The sequence below is a fragment of the Telmatherina bonti genome (assembly GCF_933228915.1).
Source record: "Telmatherina bonti genome assembly, chromosome: 16".
Classification (NCBI taxonomy): domain Eukaryota; kingdom Metazoa; phylum Chordata; class Actinopteri; order Atheriniformes; family Telmatherinidae; genus Telmatherina; species Telmatherina bonti.
Genome location: NC_136614.1, coordinates 19698897 through 19726557, shown reverse-complemented (window position 1 = coordinate 19726557; position 27661 = coordinate 19698897). Strand labels below are relative to the sequence as shown.

General features: G+C 39.9%; 1 protein-coding gene across 1 annotated transcript; it reads right to left on the bottom strand.

Moving 5' to 3' along the window:
• Positions 1–263: 263 nt before the first annotated feature.
• Positions 264–27661, bottom strand: tulp4a (TUB like protein 4a). Its single transcript, XM_079255242.1, has 13 exons — positions 27177–27661; positions 17994–18122; positions 16326–16487; positions 14414–14594; positions 11331–11438; positions 10965–11131; positions 9762–9986; positions 9294–9528; positions 7572–7716; positions 6803–6947; positions 6589–6682; positions 3121–6494; positions 264–2976 (listed from the first exon to the last, which is right to left on the bottom strand). The coding sequence occupies exons 1-13, from the start codon at positions 27426–27428 to the stop codon at positions 2860–2862; spliced, it is 5334 nt and encodes a 1777-aa protein (XP_079111368.1). The 5' UTR covers positions 27429–27661; the 3' UTR covers positions 264–2859.

Here is a 27661-nt window from a genome sequence, read left to right as displayed (position 1 = left end):
TAATAGTAGTATAACTGGCTATTTATATACGTAATAACGGTAATAAAAATCACATAATGAAATTGAAAGTCTTTTTAATAACAAATGACTGTTTTAGCTGTCAGTGTTTTCTACATGTCTGCAGTCAAACTGGTTTAATCAGAGCCATAAACCAGTTTGAGTATCACAAATAATACTTCACACGTTTAAGAAGCAAGAACCAGAGTTTTTTTTCAGAAACAAAGACATTTATTCAAAAGATGCGTGAAATAATTTACATGGCATGCCTTACTATCCATCCACTACAAACGTTCAGTCACCAAATCAAACTCAATTTTTTTTCCTATGTGTTTTTGTCAATTAAGTCTAACATCTACAAATACAAAGAACAAATCTTTTCTAAATAAAAGCCAGATCCTACAATATCTACAACAGGTCATCATCGGTTTAAAGTGAACCCTTAAAGTCCATAGGCAATGTTGAACATGAACTCATGTGAATGTGTGGAAACCATAAGCACAGAAGATAACAGATTTAACACTGATGAGATTGGTAGACTGCACAGCTTATTACAGACACACCTTGACTTGACATGTACACTCTACGCAACTATTCTACCAACTACATTTAACTGGGCACTTACTCATTCACATCTTTCCATCCAATGCAAACTTCACATTACATTGAAAATTTGCCTGCTCCCTCCCCACCCCCTGAACCACCCCACATTTCCATCTTATAACTCAGGCAACACTTTTTACGAACTTATCAACACAAAGAAATTTTAAGAAAACTCCACAATATACAGTATGTATAGATAGTTGATCTCCATTAGGAAATAATCTCATAAATAAAATGTACAGACCAGCAATTTGAGATACAGAACTAAAAGTACAGTATCAAAACATGGCCAAAAGCAAAAACAAAGGATCTTTCTTCCGCCTACAAAATATTGCACAACCAACACAAAAAGGTTTTTTTCTTAATGACATGCTCGTGTTTTCATTTTTATGATTTGACAAAATGTTTTTTTCAATTTTTCTTTTTTTTCTCCCATTTTTCCGTCCCTATCCTTACAACCCACCACCACCAAACATCATGCATCATGTTGTCATATGAAAAGATCACGCTAATAAATGTAAAAATCTCATCGATTCAAAGACCAACACAAAGTCGGTCCACAGTGATACTTTTCTCATGAATGAAGTTACCACTTCCCCCTTGGCTCGTTTCCAACTCAAATTTAGAAAAATGCATATTTTGGCACAAATGTTAGAGCTGAGCCTCATCAAATTTACCCAGTTATGAGCACAAATATTACATTACTGCTCCCTTATGTCATTTTAGCTGACAACTTTAGCAAACAAAAACCGTTAAGAGGTATTTGTAATGTGTCATCTAATTTTTATAGTTACAATGTAGTTTTACTGTCTAAAACAAACAAAAACAGCCTTTCAGATATCAGCTAGCTTACTAGGTGGATAGATTTTAAAAGCTTCATTCTTCATTGGAGACTTACAAGGTTGAGTGACAATGATTACAGCTTAACTGTCATTTTGTGGTTACTGTTGCTGACTTTAACAGTGCAACAGCTTTACTCCACACCTGAAATTAAACACAGTGGAGACAGGTGTGAACAGAAATCTGTCAAAGTCACCCAAGTCTCTTTACAACATTTACATATGATCGATTTATTTACAGGACTTCTGAGAATCGTATGAAATGGCATAGGTAAAATATACAAAAATATTTCCTGTACCATGCAAACATGTTTACTGTGGTCTTAAAGATCAGGGACAGCCCCCCAACTTCATACTCACTTCACAGAAGTGACAGCAGGTGACAAATCACTTCATGCCAGAGGTTAAGTTGTTCATCCTAGGCCTTGGCGCCGTCTTTGGTGTCCATGTCACCATATGTATGTAATTAACTAAGTATAGGATGTGTCAGCCAAAGCTATTCTGTAAACCACTCCCACTTTAAAACTCCAATTACACAGCAATATTTGAATTCAGTCTCCCAAATAAAGCAGATAAGAAAACCGTGATGACAGAGTAAGGACCGTATATCACTAAGAATTACAATGTTAAAAATAATATTTGAATGGCAAAGCAACAGTGTAAATATAAATTAATTCATGTAGCAGAGTAACATTTCCTCTTCCTTCAATCTATGAACTTGTAAAGTTTAACAGTGGCACACATTTGACAACAGTTAAAAAGTCTTAACACTTAGTAGTGCTCCTATGTGATGCATAAATCTAAGCCTCAATTCCAGCCAAGAAAGACTGAGACAGTAACAAAAGTAATGGCAGAGAGCAAAAAGAAAAACACCCTCCTAATTGCCACCTTGTAATAAAAAAAAAACTCCTAAAAGCAAAAGCAGTAAAATAAAGTGGTAACTGTTTCAATAAAGGTTTGTACAGCAATGGATTTCAGTGCCCAGTAGTACCTGTGCCCTCTTGGAAAAGTAACTCTCACCTCTAGAGGATGGTTTTCAAGTATTACTGCTGCTTCTTTTCAATCTGCACCTCAGCAACAATGTCGACTAACTTCTATCTAAAGCAGCATTTATTTGCATGATGATTACCCAAACTCAGCTCTTTGGCCCTCCGTGCTTTGCAGGATGCAACAGACTGCCAAACGGAGTAGATCTGACAGCATTTTTGACAAATGTGGTCAATGCTTATTGCACCATATCTAGTGGCAGCATCATGTAGTGCAGTGTGATTGTATTTCCTTACATGGCCTGGGCTGATTTTAGTCTTTTCTCCTATATCCACTACAAGAGTTCATTAATTTCCAATTAAACAACTGCGCCCATTTGGCAGATTGCATTGAAATCTCAGATAGGATTTATGCCAAGATGGGAGGGAACATCTCATTTGAGGCGTTGGGTGACATTGGCCAAAGCCACTGCAAATGCCTGGACAGCTGAGAAGGGATACTGGAAGTCTAAGATGTAGGCATTGCCATCTATTCTTCCAAACTGCATCACCTATGGAGAAAAAAAAGCAAAGAAGGGACACAATGAATAAAAACAAAAAACAAAACACTTGTATTAGAACAGAAAAATATTAAATCAACTGATATCAAATATTTGCAAACAATTTCTCTTTGACAGCATGATTGAGCTTCTTACCTGCCTGCCCTCCAGTTCTATTTGAAAGTTCTTGGCTGACTCCTGTGTGACGCGCCCACCAAAGTCCAGCTGGTAGACCTGCGTGGCTTCATTCCAGAGAGGCTGCTTGTTGGCCATGACATACACAAACCCCTGGCTGCCCAGTCCTCTGTCTTCCTTCTCATTGGATTTCCGACACTTGATCTCATCAAGCTCACTGGCAGCCCTTAGGTTCCTCTTACTCTTCCAGCCCTTCTTACTGCTCTGGCACTGATTAAGGAGCTCATCGCCACTGATAAAAAGCTCTGGCTCACTCTCTGAACTATCCTGGAACTCACTGTTGGTAGTGGCCTTACTCAGCTTCTTAGCCTTCAATTGCTGCTCTTTCTGTCCCTTCAGCTTTTTCTTGTCCCTTCCTCCCAGACGTGGACTCGAGATGAGCGAGTTGAAATCGCCCAGAGCTCTGCCCTCCTTTTTTGATTTGCTCCCTTCAGCCAGTTGTGATACATTAGTCTCTTCAGCCCGACCATCCATCCGCTTGCGGTTCTTCTTACTGAACTTCTCTGACCGTTGTGGCACAGGGCTCTCAGTTAAAGAGAGTACCTCCTGAAAGCTTTCCCCAGCCTCCGTCATGGCCTCTTGTAATGCCCCATGGCTCTGCACCTCTGCTGGTGGTAGTGGAGGGGGTGGCGGGGGAGGTGGTGGTGAGAGAACATTTTTGTCTACTGACATATGGGAGGCTTTGGGTGGTAGTGGCACTGCCGGACTGGGCATAGGAGGACAGGAATTATATGTACCCCACGGAGTGTGAACAGCAATAGGAGGAATGGGAATCCCGGGACAAGCACTTCCTCCTGGATAAAGGGGTGGGAGAGGACAGCAGGCTAGGTTCGCTAAGTTAGCAGGATAACCTGGTGGTAATACAAAGGTTGCATCCTGCTGTGAGAAGGGAACAGGGGCCACCACTTCCTTCGGGGAGGTGCAGGGGCGTGGTGACCCAGGGACGGGTTGGAGCTGGGCTCCAGAATAGGCAGTTGCCGGAGGGTACTGGAGAGAGATTTGGTAGCCTGTCGCTGCCGCAGCAGCAGTCTGAAATGATGCAGCACCAGGGCTGGTGGGGGACTTTGGAGAAAGGACAAAAGGCAGTCTGGTTACATCCAAGTGCTGAGCTGGACTAAGGACGAGGGGCGGTGGTTTATGTGAACCAGGGGGAACAGTGGAGTTTAAAGATGCTGTCCTTTCCTGAGGAACCCACACCTCCTCTGTAGTAGCTGGATCCCACTGATAGGGAGGTGGGCGTTTGACAACAAGCCCTGATGCATCATTTCCTCCCAGTGCCAGATGCCTCAGGGACTGGTTCAATGTTTCATCCTCAGTAAACGCTGAATTAACGTAATCGGCCCTGTCTCTATTACTCCCTCCTGTTGCACTCACGGATCCTTCAAGTGAGCTCATTAGGCTGTAAGATGACTGGGAGGCGAGAGGAGTTGCACTGTTGGAGTGAACAATTACTGTGCTGTGCGGTGGTCCATTCCCTGGAGGGAAATCCTGTCTGATAATAGTGCCTCCTGCTATTCCATTGGCACTCCCCGGGGCAGTGCCTCCAACGCTGGATCCACTGCTGCACTGACTGCAGGTGTATAAAGCTGTTGGCACCCTCTGCTGGAACGAGGCTGCTAGTGCACTATTTTTCGCCTTAGGGGGCAGTGGTCTAGGTGGTTCCATCTGAGATACTTTAATCGCAGCCTCTCGGCTGTTCCTCCTGAGGGTTGCGTGGATCAAACTGCTGTCAAGTCTCTGACCAGGGTTCCTCCCAGCAGTGCTATTCTGATTGGCTGTGTCTGGGTATGGAGGTGGGTCTCCACTGGGTATGGAATAGCGGGGTGCAGTGAGTCTGTTGAGAGTAGCAGAGGCATAGGGGAGCTGGATTTTCTTGTCAGCTGTTGAGGAGGATGAAGAGGAGGTGACCCTGAGAGTGGCAGAGCTGCCAGGTCCCTGGAGTGTGTAGACATTCTGATTGCAGACAAGGCGTGTTCGAGGGCGACATACTTCTTCCACATTCCCACTGCTGTCAAAGGTTGTTATCCTCTCATAGCCCAGTGGTGTGGGGTACTGTGCTTGCTGCTGACCTGAAGGATAAAGTTGGAACTCTCCCTTTTTCAGACAAAGCTCACCAGGGGGAGGAGTTCCACTTGTGCTCCCTCCTGCTCCAGATGAGCTGGAGGCTGCAGTGGATGCCGATCCAGAGGCAGCAGCAGCAGCTGCGGCAGCTAAGGCAGCAGCCACAGTTCCAGGGTAAGGGGGCGGGGGGTTCATTTTGCTGAGCTCTAGAGGAGCACTGAACACAACTGTATCCCCCTCAGCCAGCTGAGGCGTTGACCGAGTAGTTTTGATTTTCAGTAAGTGTTCATGTTCGCTCCCTATTGCTCTGTCTACTACTAAATCAGCAGGTGTGTGGGGAATTTGGATCTGCAGTGCACCTGGCTGCAGCTGGTGCATAGATGCACCAGAAGGTTGGCCTGATGACATAGAGGAAACGGGGATTTGAATTTGAAGCTGCTGCTGAAGCTGATGGTGGAGCTGCTGTTGCTGCATCTGATGTTGCTGCTGCTGAGACTGGAGCTGATGATGCATTTGTTGTTGCTGCTGCAGCTGCTGCTGAATTTGTTGATGCTGTTGCTGCAGCTGTTGCATCTGTATGTGCTGCTGAAGGTGCTGTTGATGCTGCTGCTGTATATGGTGAAGTTGCTGTTGAATCTGCTGCTGATGCTGGAGCATCTGCTGCTGCTGCTGCTGGAGCTGCAGTTGCTGTTGATGGTGCTGAATTTGTTGGTGGTGTTGTAGTAACTGCTGCTGCTGCAGTTGTTGCTGCTGCTGTTGCTGTTGTTGACTTGGTTGTTGTTGCTGCTGTTGCGATGGATGATGTGATGGTGGAGGTCCAACCATTAGGCGACCTACTTCCAGGCCCCCGAAAATGACCTGACCAGGACTGGAGTACCTCGTGGGTACTGTATACTGGGCTGTCAAGATGGCATCCTGGCTTTGGTCTGACCCACTGCCAGCTGCTCCTGAGGGGGTTGCAGTGGGATTGCTCAAAACATCCAGTTGAACATTTTGGTTGGCTAAGAGTGACTGAACCAGACCAATACTTTGGGCAGGGGACATGGCTTGGGCAGGACTGTGAATGGGCGCAATAGGGATGTTTACAGTGCAGGGGGGGTTGTCATCAGCGCCACCAGCAGGACCTGTGACAGGAAGGTCATCTTCATCCTCACTGAAAACGTTGGGGCTGAAGACAGGCAGGTTGATGTAGTCCATAGAGATCTTGCGCACCTCTGGCAGGTAAATGGTCATCTGTCTGGGCTGCAGATGTAGGAGGCTTGTCTTATAGATAACTAGTAAGGAAAGACGAGATCATTCAAATGAGAAAAAAAAGGAACATGTAGACCATGGAAAGTAAAGCAAGTAGTTGTAAAGTTGACTGGTTACCTGCACCAAGATTGGTTGGCAAGAATGCTGCCAGCCCCACTATCTTAAACTTTGTTCCCCAAATATTGGATGTGACCTGAGCGAGGTAATTTTGCTGCAAGACATGAGTAGGGTTTGTTGTTATTGATTGAAAAAGATATATACATCTAGTTTTATAAATATACAACCACCCACTTGTTTTTTTTTTTATCCTCACAAATTATTTCCCATTTACCTGATTGATGTCATCTAAAGGAAATTCTCTCCGTGACAGACTGGGTGATCCAATTGAGGGTTTTCGTATGGGTAACCGTGGTGACCTAGAGATCTCTTGTGTAGCTCGGGACAGTTTGGGGGATTTTCTGGGGTCAATATTAATCCTGTTGGTAAAGGGACAAACTAAGTCTCTACAGAGAAGGTAGCAAATAAGAAAGAAGGTTTAAGCATGCAGTGAAACAACTAAACTATTTACTCAAATATAATGTCTGGTTTTTGTTGTTTGTACAGCCATCTTAAAAAATGTGAGCTTCCTGATCTCAAGATATGGTCACAATTTTGACATAACAGTCGTTGCTCACAGAAAAACAATCCAGCAGAAATTTACAGCTTACATCAGTTCAGTTGCAAAATCAAACACATTTTGGTAAAAAAAAAAAAAAAGAAAAAAAGAAAAATGGAAGCGGCAATTACATTAGCAACACAAAGAAGCAAGAAAAAGTGCCGTTGGTCGTATAAAACACAACTAAAAATAAAGATTGTTCTTTATAATCATATCCATTACAATAAACCTGTTCTTCTCCAGGAACACATCTCAATTTACTGCAATTTGGGTTGTTTTTTTTTGTCTGTACTAATGTAGAAATGTCTCTTTATATTAAATGCTTGACACATTAAGAACACATTTTAATATTGCGTAGAAGCTTTTCACATTACTTCAGCTAAATTATTCAAAAATCAAGCTTCATGTGGTTCTGTTTTTACAGGTTATTTGTCCAGTTAATTACCTGGGAAGTTTGGGAGATTTACTTCCTCTGGTTATCTTTGGAGATTTCTTGCCAACCCAATCATCACTTAGCTCGATGTCACTGGAGTCGGAGCAATTGCAGCTGTCAATCATTGCGGATATCAAACTGTTGCCATATATTTCCTCTGAGGAGACAAAACATCTGATTATTAGTTTTCAGTCAAAGTGCAGGTCTCAAGATAAATTTTTATCTTATTCAGTAAATATAAAAAGGAAATTAAATGAAAAATACTTTAACTCTGAGGGAAATTACTATCTTGTAGTCATTTTTACTTATTTTGTTTCTTTTTCCCCACTTTTCAGGAACGTGTTTTTGGCATCAAGTTAACAGTAAGTCAATACTTGCAAAGAAACAATAAAGTTAATCAGTTTAAACATTAAACATCTTGTCTTGGTATCGTCTTCAGTTAAATATAGGTTAAAAGGGATTTACGTTTTCCAACTTCATTAGCCTTGGGGTTGTGAGTTCTGATACTGTGTTAAGATCCATGACTGAGCTGCAGGGGGACAGAGTGGAGGTGTGACAGTAAAGCTGCAGGCTCATGGACGCAGAGGTGAAGTGAACCAACTGAAGAACATGTTCAGCTTATTAGCTTTGTCCAGACCTTCAACAGTCCAGTCCCACTTTGACTTGATTTTTTTTCAATCCTGACTTCAGATCCCTCACATTGTTTTCCTGAAGCTGAAATTCTTTTTCCTTTTGTCCTCCTTCCACTTCTTCATTGTTGTTTTAAGCCTTTGTTTTTTTGTTTTGCAGCTTTTTCAGGTCACTGGTGATCCAGGGTTTGTTATTGGAGAAGCATCTTAGTGCTCTTATTGGCACAATGCTGGCCACAAAGAAGTTGATATGATCTGTGGCAAAATCAGACATGGCATTGATGTCCTCTCCATTTGGACATGGTGCCTGAACCAGCGCCTGAACAAGTGGCCTGAACCAGCATTAAAAAAAAATCTTTCTCCTCTTCAAAAAGTCAACTATATTGTAAAAACCACAACAGTATGTTCTAGAGTGACAAATGTGAAATATAAAATATACGTAAAACAGGTAACAATATGAGCTGCTAAATGAAACAGCGTCTTTTGGAGATGTAGTTTTCAGTTTCACCAAAACAATATACATGTTTTGCCATTTTGCAACATTTCTACAGTTTGTGCACTTCAAATTATTTTTCCAGTATTTTTACTCACTCTTCTCTTCTGTCATAAACTACTCCTGATGCAGCTTATGATAAGCAAATTTATTTGATATACATTAAAATATGAATAGACTGGTGGCATTTCATATCCAGCTTCATTGTGTGCTTTATGGGTAGCTGGAGAGTTGATGTGAGTGGAGACCTCTGAGCCATCAGAGCTTCCATTAAGTAGCTTTTAATTAACAAAAATATTTCGCCTTCAGTGAGTAAAACAACTCTCTGAGTGCCAAAGTTCTGGAAAACTATTGGAGGATATCACAAATATGTCCCATTTGGATTTTAAGGAAAACATATAAAACAAAATATTATGACTATATATTTGTTATTCTTTATATCACAAATGTTGAAACTGTTTCATTTCACAATTCCACCCATTTAGCACCTACATAAATTTGCATTTAGGTTGATCAGCTGGCCTAAATGTTTCAGCTTCTCTTTATAAAGTTATACTTTGTTAGATTATTTTACCCTCCCAAGTGAATAAGACAAAATAAACTCAGTCCCACCTGTTTTCCCATCCGTCTTGGGGTCCATAATGACGAACTCAGGGCGCAGTTTGCTTATCCGTCGGCCTTTCAGGATTGGCACCAGACCACCTAAGTACTCCAGATACAGAGTATAGCACGGCCCTCCCACCTCAGGGTTATCCTCCGTACGCTTCATGGTGCAGTGCAGACGCTCGTTCCCAGCTGTTGGGTAGCTCACAAAATCACGCATGTTGTTTGGATCTGGGATTGGGGGCTGGAAATGCAGAGTTAAAGTCAAGTTTAGTTCCCTGTCATGTCAGTCAAACAACCATTTTGCAGATAACATTTTCCCACAGACTTCTGTCAGCTAAGACTTTAATTGTAGTTTCAGTAAAAGGAATTTTCCTCAGTTTATCATCTTAGAAGGTCATTACTGATTTTCAACCTGGAACTTCTTGACATTATTTTTATAGTTTTAATGGTGCTGAAACTTGTGTCCTGTGTTACCTTGGTGGTAGGGACGAACGCAGCAGTGACGTAAGAACAGAGACGGGAAGGCATAGTGAGCTTTGCAATGTCTTTTTCCTCCTTTACTGCCGTTGCAATGCCCTGCTGGCAGAGTAGCTGCAGAGTGGCAACACGATGCTCCACGCGCACCACATAGAGAGCCGGGCCCGATGCCAAGAACAGACGTGAGTCACGGTGACCCCAGCAGAGTGTGGTGATGGGACGCTGCAGTGGCAAGGAGAAAACATAGTGTGTTCATTAATATACATACACAACATTAATGTCAAACACCAAAGAAGGGTAAATATTAATGTTCCTCATATATTATGGTTAATAAATCTATTTTTTACATCTTCAACAAAGACAAAGCTGGAATATGGAAAGAAATTTGGCAAAAAAAAAAGAAAAAGAAAAATGCTAATTTAAATAAATGCTTCAATATCATTGCAGAAAAGTCCAGAAAGTTACCATTCCAATTCAAGCTGTTACTGGTTTTGCTGCAGGCCTAGATTTAACATGGTACATACTATTGCTATTTTTAAAAAAAAAAAGGAAAATCAAGTTTAAAATGACTTAAAGCTGGGGTAAATTAAAGCTGGGGTACGTAATCTTGCTCAGAGACATTTTCTTTTTACTCCGGGTGAAGTGGTTCCTCATCCTGATAGTAGTCTGTACATTATAATAAATATAGTTAGACCACTCAGTTTACTGTAAATCTGTGAAAACTCTGACCAATCCAAATGTTCGGACCAAATTAAAGTTATCATTTCTTATATTTCGTAAGCTTCTTCTCCCAGCTCTCCCCCTCCCGCAGCCCATACCTGATAGCCACACCCTGCATGTAAATAGCGTGTTAGGAGGAAAATACAAAGTAGTTAAGAAGAAGCTCGGAAGGCAAACATGGCTGAGAAAATGCAGGAAGGATTTCCTCGACCGGGCTCGATTTATTTGCCTCCTCCCGCTAAACAGCAGAGAAAGAGAAAATTGGTGGAAAAAGCTGCGAATAAAAAAGCCTTGAATCACGCGAGGAGCAAAACCAGAGGGGGAGGAGCAAAGACAGGGTGCCACTTTCACATCTTGCAAGCTCCCCCACATTACCTACCCCAGCTTTAACTAATTTAAACTTGTTAAGACAGATGCAGTAAACTGACTACATTGACTTTCTTGTTACACAATATCCCTGTTTTAGTTATAATTCATTACCTGTGCAGGTGTGTCTAGCGTGTAGATGTGTTCTCCTCGGACATTGTAGAACTTGACAATGGCATTTTTCGTGGGGGGAGGGCAAGGGGTGTCAGGGGAAAGGATAGTTTTTTCCATCCCTGCTACGGCCAGGAGATCCCCCTGAGAGCACCACTGGACCACAACATCTGCAGCAAAGTAACTCCTGCTGTTATAACTATTAACATATATACAGCTCAGCAATATAAAACACAACAGTCCTGAAGACATGGTGTTTATAAAAATATAAACAAGTGATTGAGAGACACAACGAAAAAAAAACAAAAAAAAACAATCAAAAAGATAAGATGAGGGAGATTTAATGGGATTAATAAGACACCCACACACCTTTCAAACCAGTGCGGATGAGGGTGGGTGAAAGGTCATCATAATTGTTCATCAAGCTGATGTCTCCAGAGGTGAAGCTGACTGTCAGCAGTGGTTTTTGGGTGTGCACTGAAAAAGAAAAAAACAATACAATCTTCTTAGAAAAGTATGATGGGAAGTATATACAATATCAGATATTAACGATAAAATCTATAATGGTATTTATCCCAGAGCAGTGTTTTCAACCTTTTTAGAGTATTATTTTAATTGAAAAGCACACCACAAACCGAAAATGTTGACAAATAAAACTCTATGGTCTGCATTAACAATATGAAGGTGTTATTGTCAAAATATCTTGAATATGAATCTAATAAAAAATAAAAATAAAAAAAAGGGTTCTTTATCATCTTTCATACTTGTACTCTCAGTATGAAAACTAGGTCTGTTTACAGAAGAACAGAACTGTTTTCAGACCAATTTGGTGACACTGGATAATTTCCCATGCCACACCCGACAACCTCTGAAGCACAGTGGTTGAAAAACGCTGCCATAGAGAGCTCAACATGATATATCTGATTCATATAGTTTCTGAGACACATTGCATCACTTTATGATAAAAACTTTGCTGAAAATCCTGTTGAACACAAGCTGATATTTGTCTTTTGCCCACTAACAGCTATTGGGAAGCAGAAAACTACACTGTAGTAATTTTGACATATTGCATGGTAATAAATGCTAAATAAAGAGCTTATATTTAAAAAACATTTTTTTCATGGGTCTGGCCTTAAAGAGATAAGATGGACATGATCATGGTGAAATCACGGTGGCTTGAGCTTGTGGACTGAGACCTCGAGCTTTATGTTTTGGCCATTGCAATCTTAGTTTTCTTAGACACAAGAATCAGAAGTGTTTTGCAAAGGATATTTCTAAATTACACATCCCATCCTAATTAAAAAAAAATGTTCACAATTGAAAGCATGTCTCAGCCTTTCAAGAAAACTGGAGAACATCCATAACATTTCCAAAGCTCTTAACCTGTATATTATCCCGTGGCTTAAACTGTCATGTTCACGCTCTCAGGCCAAAAGGAGGCAAATGAGTGTATGCCAGGCCAACATAACTTCCAATGTCACTTTCTGGACATAAGCAGGACTCTAACTTAGCTTCCTCTGAGCTACTGGTCAGGGACTTCAGACCTAAAACTACTCTAAGAGCCCAGCCAATCAACATCCAGTCTTTTTTTCCCCCCTTTTTGGATTGGGGCATCATTGTTAATGTAACGTAGTAAATCAGATCAACGGTGTCAGTAGTTAACAACCAATCAGCAGAGACCTCCTGCTGATTGAAAGGGGTGCAACTGGATTGTGATTCAGTTATTAGCCATTAATTTCTTTCTATTTATTTTGTTAGCCATAAAGCAAAATGTTTTAACCTAAAGTCTGTGCTATAAAAAAAATCTAATCTCCAATTAGTGGTAGCTGGTTTATTGTAAGATTTACATAATGATCATCCACTGCTTCATGGACTGAAAGCTTTGATCAGTGTCACAGTGCCCTGACCTAACAAGAACAGATGCATCTGATTACACCAGCACTTCACTCCTGTTTTCAACCATTACTGGTGCTTAACACGTCCAGAACTTGTTAGTGCACAAGTGGGTGCACATTTGATCTTTTCCTGTGATGGAAAAATTACATATCTATATGGAAGGATTTCTTCTTCTTTTCTACAGGGCATATTATGCAAGCAACTTTACACCTTGCGTTTGCTGTAATGGATACATGCATATACATGCTGTATGTGAACAGCCTTCACAGTTATGTAATTACTGCTGTTGTGTCTAAACAGCAAACAGTCCCACTAAAAAGGACAGTTTCAAAGAGGGCTGGGTGACATTCATGATGGTGCAATATTAATTAAGCAGATTTTAGAGCAATGCCAGCAGCACCACAGTTTGAAAAGAGGGTTTTGGCATGCAGCTTTAGGCTCTGGCCTACAAGCATGTGCTGGTTTAAGAACTGTTAGTTAGCAGTGGCCCAAAAGTAAAACAATGTGCTTAGCCAATGTGCTAAATGAGAGCCTGACAAATAAAACTTGTCTGCCAAAAAGGACTATTACAAATATCTGAAGAGAACAACACCATATTCACAATGCTGTAAATGCAGAACATTAGTGCAGTGACAGGTCAACATTATATATCATGATAAAGAGATCTGGCAGGCGGAGGAAGAGGCAGCACAGTATCTCAGTCTGGTTGTCAACTTGATAAAAATTTACTATTGAGGTCATCAAATCCTTATTAAATGGTTTTTATTAGTGAGCTTAAGCATAAACAGTAATCAAGTAAAGGAAATAGTTACAGACTCATCATTTTCACTCTTTTTGAGCTAATGACTTGACATTGATGTCAATTATTGCAAAAAGATAAATAAAGGAGTGTAAGAAGCAAACAAAAGACATCCAATCTGGTGTTATTACTGCAAGAGAAAGTAGGGTATTATGTATTTAGGTGGGGATTTATTAGTTCAGCAAAAAATGTCTTAAGATAAAGAGCTCTGACTTGCAACAAAAGTCATAATCAGAGACTTCTGATATTGTGTCTGTGTCTTAATCAGAAGGCCAGTGTGCCCTGCGAGGCTGCACTTCAACAGGAGCAGGAGCCTTTTGGAGGAACAAGGATCTTCTAGGAGGCTCTTTCCTCATAATCAATCATTTATAGCAATTATATGATTGCCTGGGTGTCTGGCAGGAGTTCCATTTAGATGCAAAGAAAAACATCCATAGAAGTGTGTAACATTGAAAAGTTTTTTGTTAATCCATCTAAAGCAGTCGTCCTGGTTAACTGTTAGGGTGGGCAGCTCAGAAAAGCCGCTGCAGCACTCAGGAGAGAACTGCCTGAAAATCAACACATTTCAGTGCACTAAATTTTCCTGATCTGCACTGTAAGGTGGGGCGCGGGTGAAAATATGGATGGATGGACACTGTAAGGTTGACCTCAGGATCAGTGAACTGTGAGACTGAAATAATACTTTAGTACGATGCTTTAAATTGTTCACAGTTTAGAGTCTTATTGTTTTAATTGACTCAAACTATGAGAAATATACCTTGTGGTGGGGGGTAATCATCAGAGTCTGTGTCGCTCTCACTGCTGTCTTCCACCAGGAAACTGGGGTAGTTCCAGGACATACTGACAATCCCGTCTGACTCATGCAACAGTATGTGGGCCAGCATGCGACCGTGGCAGTCCATCACTATGACCTGTCCATCTGCTGTACCAAACAGAACCTGGGGAAGAAATAGTGCAGAGTTAACAGAAAGAAGACAAAAGACAATCAGAGAAAAGAAAATAATGCTTACTCAACGAAAAGTAAAGAGAGAATGAATGAACTATGTTGGTGGTATAAAGAAAATGGGCTGAAGACAATGAACAAGGACAGAGACAAATATGTACACTGAAACTTTGATAATGGTTAACTCAAGCTGACAACTTCACAACATGTAAGCAAAACATAGCCGAACGAAACAAAATCACATTCAAGACAGAAAACCCTTTGCTGTCGCTTATAAATAAAACCTGCCATCTAAATGGCAAGTGTACGTATTCCAGCTGGCAGATGACGACCTAAAATTTCAGCAGCCATCAGCATTGAAAAAGATGACATGCTGCCAGGGGGAAATGCTGTATCCTTCTAAACTTAATGTTTAATAGAATTTGACTACACTTATGGCTGTCCCTGGGGAGCTCATCGCTGTACTTGAGACAATATCTCTATTTCCACAATAACATCCAAAGTAACAAAACATTGTCACTTTCCTCATCTAATATACACATCCATGGCACCTGTCATGCTGCTGCTTGTATTTTCTACATGTTAAATAACATTGTCTCCACGCCAGCAGCTTTGGGGGTAAAGCGCAACAAAGTAACTCGTTGCAATGATGTAAAGTGACACATATCAATATCAATAAGGAAATTACATTTATCTACTGCAAGAAGGGACTTTACTGCGCTGCCAGAGCCGGGTTTGGCTGTGTGTAAAGTTTGGATTGGTGTTTATCAGCTGATATATCAGTCTGCTCAGTCAGCTGTTGTGTGAAATCACCCACTATCAGAGATCTGAAAAGGCTGATGGCGTACAAGATGATATTTCATAACAAATGTAATTTGCTTTAGTGCACTCAGTACTAACAGAGATCAGAGCTGGACGTTACATCTGAAGTGGGCTGCGGTCCTTTCAGGAAAGTGTAAATAGAGCTACTTTTCATGAGAACATGTAGCTGATGAGCCGCGGGATCCTTCAACTCTGCAAAAAAATGTATAGCCTCTAGTAGCATGTATCGGCACATTATGACCTCATGATAGCATCCCTTGTCCTGTTGTTGGGGGGTTTTACAGTGAGGCATATTTCTTCCTGCAGACAACAAGTGTCTACATGGTCTATACTTTATGTGTCTACACTTAAAATTAAGAAACAGGAAAGTAAGGTCAGAATTAGTTATGTTTCTTTTCAAATGCAGTAACAACAAAGTAATCTCCTTACAATTTACAGAAGTAATGAATTGGTTAGGTTTGTGTGTGTGTGTGTGTGTGTGTGTGTGTGTGTGTGTGTGTGTGTGTGTGTGTGTGTGTGTGTGTGTGTAACAGCCCCAACACTGATTGGCACATCTATTTACATCTATTTGATTAAATCATCTGTTTCTAAACTGGAACAAGTCACATCCTGATTATAATGTTAATAATGCGATGTATGATTGTTATCTCATGTATCATGACTTATCTATTTATCCATCTATTGAAAGTCCCAACCCTAATATACATGGATGTATATTATTTAGATGTTTGCACGTTGAAAGGAAGAGCCAAGGATGTGCGTGTTTGAAACAGAAAGAAAGGTTGAATAATGTGCTGTATGAACAACATCTTTATAGCTGAATTAGAAAATCTACATTGACGATTAATATACCTCCATTTCAGTATTTCCCTTTAGTGTGGAATAATTAGGTTGTGTATGTTACCTGCTGGTCATCAGGAGTCCAAATACCGCAGGTGATCTGACTTTCCAAGTTGATCTCAGAGGACCAGTGTCTCTGCCCACTGACAGAACCCACCAGGACAAAGCCATCACGATATGAGATGAGAGCCTGAGTGCCATCATGCGACCAGGTGAAGTCACTCACCTGCAAGAGTCAGTAAATATCAATAAACGCTAAAATGTCCAAGTTAGACTACATGATACAGTATATTATCTTTCCAAAGCATTACAATACTGTAGCGTTTAACATTACATCACATAAAATGAGATATCAGGACAAGTTGCATTCAGAGTGATTATTTTATCAGACCTATTCATAAGCTGTTAAATCACTTACGGTAACATAAAAAGCTATTACAAAACATCAATAAAAATGCAACAACTGCAAAACATCAGGGGATGCATGGCTCTCTCAGTTATGAAACAGAGAGAACGTTCAATAATTCAGTATTTATCAAGAAAGCTTGGGACCATGACGGTATACCATGTAAAGAGCACATGTTCTGAAGCTATAAGCCACAGATGTGATACTAGCAGCAGAATCTCACTCTGATCTTCTCTTGTTTTCAGTCGAGTTATACCGGTATCTTAAAACATATCAATTAAAAAAAATAAATGAAAAAAATAATCAAAATGGTTGATGGCTGCTGCGTTATCCAAGGAATGTGCTCTTCTGACAATTTACACGGAAGCCATACCTTGAAAGATGTGAGACTATTCTGTTTTCCAAAGAGAAAATATAACAACAAATGCAATCTTGCTCAGCTAAGAAGCATGTCTGTGGCGTGGATATAAGCTATAAGACAACCAGATGTTGTCTTTCACAGCATTTCCCAACACATGTTGGTGTATTCATACATGTTGGTGTATACACCATATTTTAGTGTATTCATATTTGGCACGGTGCAGGAGGAATCCCAGTCCTGACATAGCAGCTGCTGGTCTTTAAGGGAATGGTGCTCAGGTTTAGTGGTCATGTCTCCTCAGCAGGCATGGCAGACACTGGCTGTACAGGAAAACTTTAACTCAAAATTTGAGACTTTTCCAGAGGAACATGAGTCTGAACCTCAAGCAGTAGGTGAAACAGTATCAGATGTCTGTTTTATTTCTTTAAATGCATGACTGGATTTTAGTGCGTGAGTATTCATCAGGGGGTATTTAAATGTATTTAAATACTCATTAAATACATTTAATGAGTATTTTAACCACAGAGGTGTAAATATACAGTAAGCATTAGCAGAGTGCAACACCGCACCTGCAGTAACATCAGATTTAACTCACGCTGACGATGCTGCGTTTTTCCTCTTCGTGCCTGTGCAATAGATCAATGACTTTTTCACGACACACTTGACAGTCACATGTCATACGCAACACTATCCAGATACTTTATTTAAATATGTATCCATGTTTTTAACAGTGAATTTTAATACATTTCAACTTGATTAATATGAAATCATATTCATGGACATAATTTTGTAAATTTCAACTCTGAATATTTGTTGTCAGTGTTGTTTATTTTGCTCATTGTTCTGGTCAAGCTGTCATTTTTCTACAATCAATGCTGGTGTAAGGTTCTTAACAAAGAGTTTATGAGAAAAACACACTCACACTCAAAATAATAATACATTACTTTGCAGTTTGTGTCCCTTACCTGGGCTCCACGGTCATTGACCAGCTCCACAGACCAACGGCCTTCATACTGAATCCAAACAAAAATTCCTCCATCTGTGTCACATGTGGCGAGTTTCTGGAAGGGCTCGTTCCACCGCACCAATACAACCTAAAAGGCACACAAAAATTGACAAAAAGGGAAAAAAAACAGAAAAGTCAAGATATTTATCTACCCCACTGTTTTCTTTGTACTGGGAGGAAATCCATGGCTTCAGCAGTCCTCCTGAGATTACTTTGTTTTAACTTATTTAAAAGCAAATATTATCCAAGCAGCTGACATTCACTTTCAAGTTCAACCTGAGCTTCTAAAATGGATAAAGAAAAATCCATCTGAAATTTAGCATCAAGTTAGATGCAAAAAAAAAAAAAAATTGAAGTAAATTAACCACACATTTAAAAAGTCAAAAACAGCTGCCTATACTAGTTATAGACAAATACATTCAGTTACACCATTGCTACCCCCTGCCACACTTTTATGGTTCCAAACTTTTGATTAAAAATAAAACAAAACTAATCAGCAGAACAGGTGGTTATTACTATGTAATAACCAATTTCTATGGCTAAATTATACAAATCACTTAATTTACAAACAAATCTTGGGATACAAAGAATGAAATGGCACCTAACGTAATAAGAGATACAAAGAGAAGACAGAGAAAATGTGAAATGTTACATTGAGTGCATTGTCACATAAACATCCCTTCAGCAAATACTGGATTGTTGTTTAAATTATGGTTGTACACTAAAGTATACAGCCCCTTACAATGACACGTGGATGAATACGTTTGTTTGTCTGGGTGACAGCACAATGGATTATCACTGACCTCGGATGCAAGTTGAGAGGAAGAAAGAATTAAACATTAGCAAGGAATTGCAAAGTTCCCATTTTTAGCAACCTGTTTCTTTGAAAGTGTCTCCATCTCAAAGACATTTATTCCCACCTTCATCCAGGGCCCTGCCCTGTGTCTGTCTGCTCTTCTGTAGCGTGACTCAGCCTATTCCCAGAGGAATAATCCCAAGAAGAGGGCAGCTCTGCACTCACCGAGTCTAGCACGTGGGCTTTACATGCTCAAACACACAACACAGGACAGGGTTTTAGCGTGGCTTAAGCTCTCTGAGTACAACTCCAATAGATCAGTAACAGAGCTTGGTGAGCCAACCAGTCCCTTTCAATTTCCCCAAGGTAAACAAACAAAAAGCCACCATCTTCACCTTACTCTTGTGTAATACTCAGTCTGTCTGCAATACAGAATGAGCCATAAGCTATGTGATTACAACAATATGCCTCTGGAAAAGTTACATAAACCCAACAGGCTAGTTTTATAGCTTAGATTATGCATTTATAGCCAAGCCATCTAAATTAAGACCTGGTTTAATTATTTTCTACAAATTGATCTCACAAGATAGATTACTTTTACTGCTACCAGGAATTCTTTGATATAAGCCCAAAGAAGGTTACGTCAGTGAATTCCATATATTACTTCTTAAGAACAAAAGATAAATGCAGGGAGACCCATAAACAAGCAGCAACTCATGAGATCTGTAGTAAGATGCATATAATGTACAAGAGTTCAGACTTCAGCCAGTGAATACCTGTAGAATGACTCTCAAAATATCCAACAATTTATTTTTTACTATGAATGTGCATCACAGGGTACAGGACACAGTGCTAACAGGTTGACTTGAAAATCTGCAGCCAAGGTCTCTATGTCATTCTGAACTGGACATATTCACAAACCATTAAAAACAGTCCAGTATCTATCATTTAGACAGAACGATCACTCATGCAGGATGGCTCACTAGGTGCAAAGCTAACAGGCTTCTGCAGCAAGGTTGTCAAAGATAACAGCTATCCATGCACAAGGAACTCAACGGGGGAATACAAATCTATGTTGGTACTCCATCCATGCACTGTCTGCAAGCTATTATGATCAAAATGGATTTACTGGATGCTATTATACAACATGATTCAGCTCCAACCAGTTGGGACTTCAGGCTTTTGATTAGGTATGCGCTCCAATTAAAATGTTCTAACACCATTCATTCACTGCACGTTCACTAACAAAGAAGTGTCAAAAGAGAAACGGAATAAATTAGCATAAGGATTGCACATGCTGCATGTCACGTGTATGCACACTTCACCCTCACAGGGGTGAGAATAAACACTATGTCAGTAAATTTAGCTTAGTGTGGAGATTAGTGTGAGCTTGTGAGGCATCCCGCAAGGGGGACAGCTGAGCACCTCACCGTGACGCAGTGATCAAGGAAACCAGATGTCACATGGCGACAAATGAGATAAGGAGGAGAAAACCACAGGACAACAAGGGGCCAGGGAGATCATCGTAGAGGCTTTTGACACATGTAAGCAAATACAGGAGTACTGCAATCCATGATATTTTAGGGTTACATTCATTCATTACATTCATAAAAAAATAAAACTGTGTTTATGAAAATAAAATGGAGTCTACATGCAGGGTGTTTTAACTAGATTTGGTCTTGTGTATTGGGTTCTGAGTTGATACAGATGGCCCTATAGAGCTGCTTCTCTGCAAATGTGCTGCTTATGTTTTGGCCAACACAAATGTCATTTCAAGGACTAGAAGTTGAGCTGATCCGAACAACTCAGAAGACGAAATCATATTGTGGGACAACTTTGGGTTGCATTGAATCCGCAGAACTGATAGGGCACTTTGACAGCGTTATGTCATACTGGTGCTGCCTTGGGCACAAGTCCATCACACCAGACGATTGCTGGCAACTTTGCAAGTTGGAGCAAATGTTAACTTCTACAAAGAGCTCTCAAAATGTTTTCTTGAATAAAGTAGAGCTATAGTCTTACAGCTATAAATAATATCTTTAGTTTGCAGTGAAATAATGGCAACAAAAAAAATATTACAAGTTGTAGAAATTTTCAGTCTTAGAAGTTACTTATCATTAAAACAAAACAAAGCTATGTAAGGAACATTCTGCTAAAATGAAGACTACAAGCAGGGAAAAAGAAGATTCCTCTCTTTCTGTTCACAACCCCACTGCCTCTTCTGATCTGGGCCCAACAACAGATTAAAATCAGACACAAACGTAAGAGAGAAATGCTATGCAAAGGAGTCTGAATAAGTAAAGCTGGTTAAGAATTTAAAACCTGACAGAAAGGCAATGGGAGAGGACCCTCTGAGGAGATACATTCTGAGATGTTTACAAGTGATCTGAAAACTAATCTGAACAGAATAATAAACCCCTCTTATCTGAAGGCCATCCGTGACATTTCTCTAAAACGACATTTCTAGCTGCCGTTACCCAGTTTGTGTAATATAGTTCAGTGAGTGTGTTTGTCAGGCTTACATTAATTTTACAGCTAAATTACATGATATTCATGGAAAACTCTCTTAGCATTTAGGGTTTTTGAAGAAGTTCTGCCATTTCTGATATCTCACACAGCAGAGATGGTATTGTTGGTGGTTAAGATGGGAAAGTATCCCATTTTTCTCAAGCCGATTAAATCTATGCTGTTACAGTAATGCAGTTAGACCCCCATGAGGAAGACACCAATCCAAGCTATTTAAAACCCCAGCTGTACAATGAGCATAATGAATGGGTTAAGAAGTAAACTAAGCAGGAAAATGTATTAATTTTGTTATAAAGGTTCATCAATACTTCACCACCCATAGTGCACTACACATGTGACAGATAATATAAAGTAACATACACCGCCCATAAACATGTTATCAAGATTCTCGCTTCATATTTCAGAGCTGTTTGCACTTTCGGGCCTTTATTCTGCAAATATCACTTCTCTACAATCAAGTGAATCCAGCTGTTCAGATACAACTGTGTGATCCATGACTACAAGAAAAGCCCTGCCACGCACAGGGGGACACTGTCTCTCCTGGAAAACTCAGAGAGCAAATAAGTACACCTAGGACCTGAGGTAACAGCTGAGCCTAAGTGTTACGCAACATGTCCTCTCCAAGGATGGATTACCGCATTAAAGCCATTTCCCCTAAGCACCTTTGGCGAGACCATTTTAATGCAGTGAAGAGGTCATATACTACTCAAACCTGAGCAGAGTGTCCAGTGTCAAGAGGTCACATAGGGAGAGAGCAGAAGACGGGGATTAGCAATGAGAAGGTGAGAAGCAGGGTAGTGGCCAGGACAGAGAAGAGGAATAATACATGTGGTGGATGAGGATAGAGACTTGTGATGTGAAGGAAAAAGTGAATTAGGCAAAGTAACAAGGGCCAGCAAATACAGACAGACGTCTGGACATACGGTAGACAAAGGGGACTGAGGAAAATGCCTCAGCTCCAACAGTGATTCATCCTTCTGCTTGTCCTGCAAGATTCATGTTCCCCACTACTAAACGTTCATAGATTAATGAGCTAAACTTTAGGATTGTGTCCCTCTTGACTGTTGTTTTAGAAAAACTGTGCAGAGCCCTGAAGAGAGCCGTTTCATCCAAAGGACTCTACCAGAAATATAGACGGAATTATTCATGAGGATTTGCCGGGAAAAAATGCATAAAAACATCACACAGCTTGAGTGTAAAAACAAGGGACAGAGAGGAAACATTGTTTATGGCCTATATATGATACACAAAATCTGCAATATTAGTGGAAAAGTAAATTAACCTCATTAAAATGAGAAGTTAAACATTTTGATAGGACAAGATTTGATCAAACTCACTACGTGGGTCAGCTTGTATTCAACAAAAGCCCAAGAAACTAAACTGAGTACAGTCAAAATAAAGGAAAGGTAAACAGGAGCTTGTACCCAAGTGTCACCCGTCTCTGTTGGATTAGGGCCTCAGACTCTTGTCTTTTTTGTTTTAGAGAAAAGCCTCAATCTGGCCTTGAGGGAAAACTATCTGCTGGGACAGCCTTTGGATTACAGTGTACCCTCAAGGCCCTTGTGAATGGTAGGGAGGTAAGTCTACATGTTTGTTTTTAACAACAATGTCTACACAAAACATTTGGCGGTGAAGTTGGGAAATAACATATTAAATGAGGATCCAGCTGACTTATTTAGTCAGACTAACACAGTCATAACCTTTTCTAAACAAGCAAAGGTAATAAAAATTGTTCTACAGAAAAAAACCCCACAATATATGACATCTGATGGTATTGTATCCCAATGATACTTTTAGATTAGTCTTGAACCCCTTATGAAACTTTATAATGTGGGAGAGCTTTCTTATGGGGAAGTATCCTCCTGAAAATGCTGGGGAAGTGTCTTTGTTAGGCAAATGGGCAAAGAGAGGATGGTAAGTCGTGAGCAAGTGCAGCATGACCAGGTCATGTTTTTAATGACAGCTGTTCCTAAACTCTCATTAACTTTCTCTTTCCTTCTGGAAAAATACAACAAAACAAAAAAAGCAGCCAGTCTGAACAAATGAAACAAATTAAAGGTGACAGATCAACCACTACAAACTTACAGCTGATAAATATGCTCATTACCTGCAGTTGTACAAACATTACGGATAATATCGCCTTTCTCTTCCTCACCTACATGCATTTCTTTTCTCTACTGTTTGTAAAGTTGCAGATGTGGGAAATGTTGTAAAATGCAAACTGGGGCGAAAAACATTCACTGCAAAGATCTAAAAATGTAAAGATGCTTTCACATCTCCACATGGTTACCTCAAGTTGAGCTGCCACAGGCTTTCTTTCTACACATTGTGAAGCAGAGTTGGTGAATGCAACATATGGTTGTTTGTATACGTAAATATTCTGTTTCTAAACTGTTCAACCAGCAAAAAAACAGATGTTTTCAGTTGCCAGTTCACTGAACAAATTTATTGGACTTTTATGCCAGACTTTCCTTGATTACCTAGACCCAATTCTCACCTTGAAGACAATAAACCATATTCTGTCCTGTCAGCAGCTTGGTGTCAGGGTCCTCTTTACCTGACATGTTAAAGTGTTGTGTTGCTCCTCGTTCCTTAAACAATTGCTGGTGACAATTATAAAAAAATCTAAACATTTTCACAGCCCTGATGCCTGGTGTGAGGCATTTTTTGATAATGTTTTACACATTGTTCCTGACAAATTAACTAATGAACTAAACAGTTATCAAGCAGGAGAGATCAACTACCTCCACTGATCCAAGATCACTAAATCTTTAGAGGAGCTAAACTTGTGCATGCCACGAAAATGTCATTTTCCTATAAACATCTACAAAGCAAATAAATAAATAAATAAATAAATAAATAAATAAATAAATAAATAAATAAATAAATAAATAAAGGTGCCAAGCTTTAAGAAGTAGAAATGGTTCACTCATTTTCTGCTGTTCAAAAAAAACCCAAAAACCTTATTTCAGTGGATAATGTGCTGGTTCTAGCTGGGGTGCACTGCGTGGACAATTTGACTATACAACAGAATGGCAAGAACTATGCTTTAAACGCGACCAGGCTGTTATCTCATGAGCGAAGGTTTAAGACTAAAAGATAAGTCGACTTCCTACTGCATAACTGCGCCGTTCCTCTTCTTTTTATAAGCTTTGGTTGACATTTAAGGTGATCATATATCAGTTTAACACTACACTAAAGCCACAAAAACATAGAAAAAGAGGCAAAAGGCTGTTTAATATGTGATTCTACCATAAGACACAACTAGAAAATTTCAGATGACAAGATACTGTCAGATAATGTGTCAGAAACAACTGCTGTGGCCATTACATCCTTGTCAACCCACTGACATTCGCTGCCAAGTGTTTGTTGGACAGTTCATTTTTTCAGAGAATGAACTCCTAGTGACTATCTGTTTTCTTTGTTCAGCATTTGGATGTACTGGACGGAAAGAAAAGAAGGGAAAAAAAAAGAACTAGATTGTCAAAAGAAGTGTTGATCAAATTTGACGCATCACCCAGAGGGATTATTTTGCAGCATCACAAGAATAGCAACAAAATACAATAAAATAATATTTAAAAAGTCTTTGCTTTCATCTATATTTGGTATCATTTGAGTGTACTGCAACTGACAGGCCTGCCGAAGTTTAATAGCTTTCTAAAAATAACTTGATATAAATAGAATTCGGACACTGAGAACAATTTTTCTATTAATAACATTTTTTTCATGTTTGACTGTTAAACAGCTGTTAAAGTGTATTTTATAAAATTCATAATTAAGTTAAAGGAAACAGGTAGACTTATCCCACACTCACTTAATTTTGCTAAATTTGTGTCCAAGTCAAATTTACTGCAACTGTGCAGTGATCATAGACGATGCGAACTTTCGCTCACGAGTCACTTCAACAGTATGTCATGAATCTGTCTCGCTGCCACGTTCCTAACAGAAGCATGATGACCCAAGATCTGACTTTACTTTACAGTCTAGCCCTAAATTGACCAAATGCATAGAAAACATCCATTCAGATACATGTTTATCCTAAAGCCCCAGGATCATACATCCAGAGGAATAACAGGCAGTGCTATATGAGTTCATTCCCCATTTCTGTTCGCTCACTCTTAATATGTCTTAAGCAATTTGCATGAGAAGACAGACAGCAAATGTTCAATGACAATGCTGATGCCTAAAGGACATGACTGTCAGAGGATGGGGTTTCACACAATGCTGGGTGAGCACCTTTTGAAGGAAAAGAAAGGTTAATCAAATATTTTGACCAACCTTTCACAAACAAGACTTGAGGAGAGCTTTTTTTTATGTTCTAAAATATATTTCAATACCAAGTGATGTTTTATCCCAAAGCCCTGAGGGTCATTTATCTGTGCTGTAATGTCCTCTCTGACAAACAACTGGGATGAAAAATCATGCCAAACTGTGAGCGTACCATCAGCAAGGTGAAGAACAGGACCTCAGTAATAATCCACTGCAACTAGAAATATCCACTCCTATTCACACTTCATAGATTATAAGGAAGACAATAATAAAAATAAGCAAAGCTTAAGTAAAAAAAAAGCTTTGCTCGCTGTTTATCCTATGCTGATCTAACTACACTTAAGGATATAAAGGATCTATATTTAGAAACGTATGAGCAGTTCAGTTATCTTTACATTAAAGTAAGATTTTCTTTTCTATCAGCCTAAAGGAATGAATAAAATCACAAATGAACAAAAACTAATCCCAAATTACTCTTATATAGATTTTACTTTCAACACATTTCAGATTTAAAAGTCCAACGCTGCTGAACCGGTACTTGGACCATGTTCAAGTGGGCAGAGCTAAATGACATTTCAGCTCTGCTTCAGTCACTCGGCGTAGGGATTCATCCACTCTCCCCTCAGCTGTCTTGTGGAATGCTGACACAGCATCTAGCTCCATCTGACCAGCAGCTACACAGGCGGAAAGAGAAAATGTAACCTGCATGCAGTCCAGTTTGTGCCAGCTACTTACGGCACCATTCAGCTCTCGAACATAGCAGATATTAGACTCAAGCATTCGTTGTCTGATTTTTCCATTAAAACTCAATGGCAATGGTGCGCTTGAGGTTAAAAACATTGGAGGATTTAACGATGGTGTGTGATTAGAGTAGTGCCGGAGAGTAGAGCTCTGCAATGTTTTGACTCGGAGCAGTAGGGAGCTCTGATGCAAGAGTGTCAAAACATGAGCCACTGAGGATATACAAGCCTTACTTCCAAACACAACCAGAACATTTAATCACTGATAAATCCCCCGCCCTGGTTACATAAAGTCAAATATTAAATGTCTTTGTGCTGACAATCTTGTTTACGAGCATCCACTTTGAATGTGGTGGAAGAGGCTGTCTAAAGAGACTAAACAGGGTAAATTATATTGCTTATGTTTAAGTACGGAGAAACTGACATGCAGTTTTGTAAAAGGATGCTTCAAGTAAAATGCAAGGTAAAAGATGCATAATCATTTGTTTAAAAAATAATTCTACTGTAACTTCAGATCTGAAACCACTGGGACTTAAAAGAAATCAAATAAATTTAAATTCTACTTGCAAAGTGAATAAGCTAAAATAATAAATATAACACAATAAAATAACACAATAAAAGAAAAGTCTGCCCAGAATTAACTCTTGCTTGCCTGATTAAAGTAATTATTAAATTATTAAAGTAAACAAATGAGCTACAGTAAACACAGAAATTTCTGCAACTTTAGCTAAGCACAATACATTTCAATGAGACATATTTTTTAAACTGTACATTTTAACAAACTGTATTTTTAATATCAAATTATGTTTACCTCGCTGTTGTGTCCTCTGAGGTTGAAGTTTACTCTCTGCAGGGTTGGCCGGTCCCTTCTGCAGTGGCTGGATGTGAACGTGACACCAACAACTCCTCGACCATTGCCAGTGGCGAGCCAGCCCTCCTCATAGTAGCGCTTTCTGCACACCGGTTTTTCTTTCTCACTTTTGGGTACCCTTCCCTTCCAGGACAGGCATAAGATGTTGGAGTCGCTACAGAGCACCGGGCCATGCTCCACAGCAGCGAACATCCCTGCAGCTTTCTACACCCTCTGAATAAATGAACTGCCCAGCGAGAGGTTCTTTGTAGGAGCTTAAATACTGTTACGAGCGCCTCTCCTGCAGTGACGTTAATGACTTGGTGTGGGATGTGGTACAGCGACAACGGTGCATAGTATTCACACTTTTGCCTGACTACCACTGTGATCTGCAACAATGATTAAAGGTGATTAACAGAAACTTTTCCAAATGCATTAATAATGTC